General features: G+C 42.2%; 1 protein-coding gene across 1 annotated transcript; it reads right to left on the bottom strand.

Moving 5' to 3' along the window:
* Positions 1-1,276: 1,276 nt before the first annotated feature.
* LOC103190833 (gastrin/cholecystokinin type B receptor-like) lies at positions 1,277-6,193 on the bottom strand. The gene is made up of 2 exons (XM_007911728.2): positions 6,091-6,193; positions 1,277-2,190 (listed from the first exon to the last, which is right to left on the bottom strand). Exons 1-2 carry the CDS (start codon positions 6,191-6,193, stop codon positions 1,277-1,279), a joined length of 1,017 nt encoding a protein of 338 aa, XP_007909919.2.
* Positions 6,194-7,026: the final 833 nt, after the last annotated feature.

Genomic DNA, 7,026 nt, shown 5'->3' with positions numbered 1-7,026 from the left:
ATGTAGCAAAACCTCGGTCCATTAATTCGCCTTCCATCTTCCTGGTTCTCGCATACACATATATCCCAAACTGCCCATGTTCTACATCCCATAACGTTATTCCATAAAATCAAACTATGTGTGTTTAAAAGTATCAACACACGCTGCTTCAACCGTTTCTCACAAGTTCAATGTTCGCTCACTGAAATGGTGCTTGCCTAGATTCATTCTGAATTTGCAGGCCATGACCTCTGGTTTTACTATTCTGGACAAGTTGGAACAGCCTGTCATAATCTATGTTGTCTAGCCCCTTTAGAACATTGAAAGCAGCAATCATGTTGTCTCTTAATCTTCTCTTTTCCAGCGTGAACAGCTTAAATATATTTGCGAATTGTATCTTCAAAGACCAAGAATGACTCGCTCCAAATGTAGAAAAAGTCATCTGACCATGTGACCATTTTTTAGTGGGGAACAAACTGGATTTCATATCGCTATTGTATATGTATAATATATGTGTATACTGACTATAAAAAGTCATTCCATCTTACAAAGATTGTATGTATAATCGATTTGTATGATGTGTGTTGACGAGATAATGCTAATTTGCTTGGCGGAGTTTTCTGCAATCTTCTTCCGAGGCAGCAGGTTTTGAGCTGAAACCTCATTTGGGGATTTTAACATCAATATCTAATGTGTGAAAGAACACACTTTCTTCTGCAAATTAAGATTCGCCCTCTTTCCAACGCTGCAGTTCATCGTCACATTACTCGCCATCCTCCACTAACTGTGCCTACAAACAGATCAACTATGTGTATATTTATATAGCGCCCTTCACAAGGGGAAGCTTCCTGGAGGCACTTGACAGTGTTAGAGTCTGACACTGAAACAGGCAGAGATTTGAATTTTTGTCTCTGCACCTGGACCCCTGGTGGCGGTGCCGCCCACGTCGATTCCCGAACTCACAAAACTTGCTCCGCAAGACCTTAGCTCCCCGAGGCATGCCGAGCCCCGCCGGTGCCTGATAGGGCTTTACTCCCCGAGCCCTACCTCTCCCCTCCGAGACCTCGCTCTCTCTGTGACCCGTGATCTCGCCACTCGATCGCTTAAATCTTCGCTCACCTCTTGCTTAATCAAAACTGGGCCCTTTCACTTACAAGGCGGAGCCGCTAATCACTACGCTACAGGAATCCACCAAGGAATTATTTCTTATCCACAGAAATATCTTAACGTTTACTGACAATATTATTGGTGTTGGAATGAACCTGAGCAGATGTGGAGAAGTGAATCCGTCAATTATTCAGCGGTTTGCTTTATTGAGCATCTTGAGAAACAGAGTGAGAGGGAATGTGACGCCCCTTTTCAGCTCCTCTCTGAACTTCCGTTGACTCACTACATAAATACATGTGTTTGTGCCGCAACTAAGCAGTTGGAGCATAATCCCCACCTGTTGTGCGATAAAGAGCGGATCCTCCAAGCTCGTGTAATAATATTTCACTGTAATACGCCCATAAATGCCGTTTACAAAATAGGTCATCCAGAGCAAAATAAAACTGCCCGACACGGTGAGGAGCAAAATGACAGATTTCTTCCTGCTCTCCAGCTCGGTGTCTTTACTCTGCTCAGCGTTCACCTGGTTTCGCAACCTTTTCTGCACTAAACTGGCCGCTAAAATGTAGCGAACAGTCAGAGCGTTGCAGAGCAGAATTAACAGAAAAGGGAGTGACGGATTCCAAATATAGAAGATAAACGTATATACTTTCCATCCGAGAGAAGAACGAAAGCTGGGATTCAGGACACAACCCCAGGACACGCCGTTAATCTCATACTGTGCCCCAAATACAAAATGTGTCGCCGTGCCTTTCAAACAGTTTACAATCAGAAGTGCCCCAAGAACCCTGGTCGCCGTTTTCTCACTACAATATCTCTTCCTCAGTTTTTGACGGCAGATAGCGACAAAACGGTCAAACGTGAAAGCCACTGTGAACCAAACGGAACATTCTGTGGACACAGTGAGGAGGAAGATATTGGCGCGACACACGGTAGTTAAGTTCAGAAAGGAACCTGGGAAATAGAGATAACCGATCCGATAGAAAATCACATCAAATATCACCACCATCAGGTCTCCCACTGCCATGGCAAGCAGGTAGAGAGTGATGCATCGGGAGAGACCACACTTCCTCCGGGACAGGATCACAATGGCCACCAAGTTCACTGAAGTTGACAGAAAGTAGATAGATTTTAACGTCGTTTAAAATGCTTAAAGTCAAAACTATTATTTACTTAGGAAAGTGCCGGTCAACATGGGGTATAGACATATGGGGAAAGAAATGGGTCACAGGAACAAAAGGGCTATGAGATGTTGTATAATATTCCTTGAATTTTATCATAGTGCATTATTACTTTTTGAGTCGTATACATTCGCCTCACAGAATATATTGTAAAGTGAATTGATGGAAATCTATATCTACATTTCCCCAACGCAGACATCTGTATCAAATAATTGATCAAAGAACCATCATTTGCGACACTAATAATCTATTCAGAATTCTTTGCGACATGTTATTTTTAATGGCTGTATGTTTCCAATAGATCTAAAAAAATACACTTTGCAATGTAAGTGTCATGGACGCATTCATATAATAATAATCCATGCATTTGATATGCTAACTTATTCCTTGAGATGTCTCAAAGCGCTTCACACCGTATGCTGTAAAATGTATTAACTGCATACTTTGTGGGCGAAACATGGCAGCGAATTACTCACAGCAGTGTATCACAATCAGTCGTGGATTGCATGACCAAATTTTTTCGATGAATTATTTCGATGAATTATTACCAGAAAGCGACTCAGCGAATCCCATACGATCTCCACATCAGTTACCTGGCGCAGTGCAGTGTAACTCCAGTCATGAATTCAAAATAATATTTTACAATGTTTTTTACGATGAACAGCTATTACAATTTTCAAAACATTTTAGATAAAAGTGGTCTTGATAAAACGGAATGGGGCATGATATAATGGAAAGGTAGCAGCAAAGTAAAGAAGTTGGGTAAAATACAGGAAACAGCGGGTGGGAGTGCAGGTAAGGACATTGGAGCGGTGTAAATAGAAATGACCGAGATGGCAGTATTAGCAACACTGCTTTAAATCTTCTGGATTATGGTAAAAGTAAAATCGCTAAATTTGTAAATAACACAAAAATAAGGAATGCAATTATCAGTGATGACGTTTGTAAGCACCTTCGGGGACACAGAAAGATCGCTGATCGGGCAGATTAATTGCGAATGAAATTTAATGCGGACAACATCAGGTTACATATTTTGGGAGCAAGAATAAGTAGAGCGGCTGCATGTCTGGCGGCAACATTTAGAAGGAGTGGCAGAGCAGAGGGAGTTGAGGTCAATGTATATAAATCGTGAATGATGGCCAAAACTGTCAAAATATAAAATTAAATCTCAGATTTTATGAATTGGGGGAATTGAATACGAAAGTAAAGAGTTAATCGCTAATTTAAAAATTTGTTCGTTAGTATGTAGTTAGTCATCTCATTTCAGGGTGACCTCATCGAGGTCTTTAAAATATTTGTCTGAGTGAGCAAAAAAAAACGCTCTTCTTGCCATTATCTGGTAATTATTCTACGCAAGAAACAGCCGCTCCCTATTTATCCCTACGCTCCCTACGCTCCCTCATTATGGACACCTCTAACAGGTCCCTTCTCAACCTTTTAGTGCTACAATGAGAACAGGTCATGTGTCAGCATGGCTCAATGGTTGCACTCTCGGTGTTGAGTCAGATGTATCTTGGTTGAAGACTCACGTCCGGACATGGAATAGTCTAAGGTGGCTCTTCAATGCAGCGGTGCTGGGTGGGTTGCATTGCCGGGGATGCAGTCCTTGAGATGCAATTTTAAACCAAGATCCCGTTGGCTTATTCAGGAGGACAGGAAAGATGTCCTCACATTACTCAAAAAAAGAAAGGAGTATATTTTTCTCATATCCTTGCCAACAATCCCCCAGATAGCAAATGGTGACTCAGTCAATGGTTGTTTGTGGAACATTACAGCTTTCAAACTGGCTGCCGTTGTTTTGCCCACAAAACTCACAGTCACTCCACTTTGTAGTATACCATGTAAAGCGCTCCAAAACTTAGTGGCGATGTGATAAATGCAATGATTATTATAAGGCCTAAATTCTCAATTGTTTCCTCATCACTCAAGCGCTTAGTACCATGGAATACCATAATTACCTCAGAGCATGGAGACAGCACGTGTATTAAATGGATTAACGGGTACCAAACTTGTCATTTCACACATCTTACATACAAAGACTCACGAAAAGACGATTAATATACGAAAAGACCATTTAGCTCAAGAGGACGTGATGTAATAGCATACCGGGGACCTCAAGGGCTGCCAGAATCGGATAGTAAATGAAATCAATTGGATGAACCAATTCCTGGCGATGCATGTTGAGAGAGAAAGTTGCAGTGATGCTTTGTGGTGACAGCGTTTCCACGAATGATGGCAATCACTAGAGGAGCCTTTATTTATACAGTGACCGGTTTCCACAAAGAGCGAGCTCCCGCGAACAATGGTGTTAAGTATACTTCGTTGAACATTTCATTACTTTACTGTGGGGAATTGAAGCATAGAATCATTGAAAAGTGTCACACAGGAGACAATTACTCAATTATATGTCTTTCCACTGCTCTGCTCAACCGCGATCACCAAAAGCTTACTCCTGAATGCCTTTGTCAATGTTTTTTTTCAAATGCCCAATTTAATCTTGTCCAACAGCCACCATGATAAATTAGGAGCATTTGGAAAACGTTTTTGGACAAACATTTTTTTGTTCTACCCGAGTCTTCAGAATTCCTCCCTTCGTGAATGATGATTTTTAAAGGCAGTATTTTCCTTCCCTGCTAACTTCTGCCACATAAAATACGCGGTTTAATGAGCAGAACTTTAAAGCCTGATTGTGGCTCCTTTCAGAGTCACACACAAAAACAAGCTATGTTGGTTTCCACGCAAGTTGAGCGCCAGTAATCATAAAATGCAGTCTCACGTTTGAATCCCCCAGGCCTGTGGCGCATCGTGAACGTGAAGGGCTTGAAAGTCATATACCATCTGGTAAACTGAGTTTCATATGCTTTATGATAACCACCTAACGGGTCTGTCACCAAGACAAAGCAGACCTATTTTAGTCAGTAGCAGAGTTTCTCGACTGACCATTTCAGCGCCAAATAATCTTTCTCAATAACTGAGTGCATTGACTACTTAACGTATAATTAGTGATGTTTCACTTCGAATGTTTGGGAGAGCAAGACTCCCAGAATGACTTCCCTGGGTCCGTTCACAAAATAAACTTGTCTTGGAAGTTGGCTCTATGTCTTACCGGGCTCCTGCACAAGCGTTGATTTTAGAGCATCAGTGGCTTTCTGCCCCCACCACTCAGGCCATTTCAACATATTAAGGGCAGGTGTCTTTGTCAGATCCGTTAACAGAGCCACCGGCATACAAAAATGTGATGGAAACCTCCCAAAGTCGCTGGCGAGCCCCAAGAAACATGGCACACATGTCTTTGTATGGCACGGAGCACTGTAAAACAGCATCCACTTTGCCACCTCAAAGGGGTTGGGCATGCCCCAAAGAATATCCCAAGTATGTTTTAGGATTTCCCAAGGGCACACATATTGGAGATTTCAATCACAGATCGCAGCCACTTTGTGCAGATGACAATCCCAGGTTCGGATATATATCATGATGTCATCTAATTAGACTGTGGCGTATACTTTGTGGGGGCATTACACCCGATCCATAGGCTACAGGAATGTGGCGGCTTGAACTCCACGATGTCCAAAAACCATTGTAGGAAAGTGGTATAGCCCAAACAAGTAGGTTGGTCTTTTCTTTCGACTGGTTGGCCAAAACAATTGCCAATAACCTGTGTCAAATAAGCGTCGAAATCAATTTGGTCCAAAACTTCATCCACATTGGGTTATACCACTATGAATGAAATGCAGTGAAATTTCATTGACTTTCCGAAAGTCAATTCAAAATGGGATAGATCCATCCGGTTTGGGCACCATGAGAATTTGGCCGGGCCACTTACTTTTGGAATTCTCAAAGATTGCCATCGCCAACACACGTTGACTTCCGTCCTCACCATATCCTTCCTTGCCTCCAGGATCCAATAATGCGGAATTCACTGTCATGCCTGGTTCGACATCTTCCAAATGTCCACGAGGTCAGCCCCCCTTGGCCTTTCTGAAAACACGCTATTACGATCTACCTGAGCTTTTGTGGACCGAGTTAAATGTTCACTCATTGATATCAATATGGGGGAGTTGAAGACTGGAACTCAGAGCCCTCAATCTTCCTCCTGTTCCAAGGGATGTACCAACAGGTTATCACACGCAATCCAAGACATGAATAATTTTAAGTGATCAATCTGTTTGTTTTCTTTTCTGGAAGGTATCATTCCAATGCGATGTATTTTTTCAAAAGGCCCCTTATTGAGCCAGTATGTTACTCTCTGATGACGTGAGTGAGTCTAGCACCCTATTTCCGGGATGGTGCTCACATAACCAAGTCCCTGATTATAGTGTCTCACTTTGATCTTCTGTGTGATCAGCAGGTATTTTTCGACCTGACCGCGTGGTCAGCTCGGGAGAGAAGTGTTTCAGCATTACTTAACAGCTGAAAACCTGAAGCACTAGCGTTTGTAATGTCGCTTCCCTGGACTGCCGCTGCTTATTACCTGATATAAAAAATCGTTAATCATTTCAAAATGTAAAAATATTGTTGCTTTATCCTAATTCATGAATCGGCTCTGGCAAGTGGTTTTAAGATCTGACTTAATGGAATATTTTCCATCTGTTCTTATAAGAACCAAATGGAAACTGTTCTAGAAAAACTGTCTTCAGAGGTATACCTATTTCAGCAGGTGCAACATTTGTTATCGAGGTCCGAGAGCTCATTATGGGGTGTTTGGTTGTTGGGCGGCTCATAGGGCGGGAGACACTGTCTCGCTTCCGACATCTGACGG

Source organism: Callorhinchus milii, unplaced genomic scaffold, assembly GCF_018977255.1.
Source record: "Callorhinchus milii isolate IMCB2004 unplaced genomic scaffold, IMCB_Cmil_1.0 Scaffold88, whole genome shotgun sequence".
NCBI lineage: Eukaryota > Metazoa > Chordata > Chondrichthyes > Chimaeriformes > Callorhinchidae > Callorhinchus > Callorhinchus milii.
This window is presented reverse-complemented; position numbering and strand designations above follow the sequence as displayed.

Bases quoted from the DNA above. Each gene is read 5' to 3' on its own strand.
- LOC103190833 (XM_007911728.2), bottom strand. From the start codon at position 6,193: ATGACAGTGAATTCCGCATTATTGGATCCTGGAGGCAAGGAAGGATAT. The intron at 2,191-6,090 runs GTAAGTGGCCCG...TGTCAACTTCAG, and splicing joins AATCTTTGAGAATTCCAAAA to TGAACTTGGTGGCCATTGTG.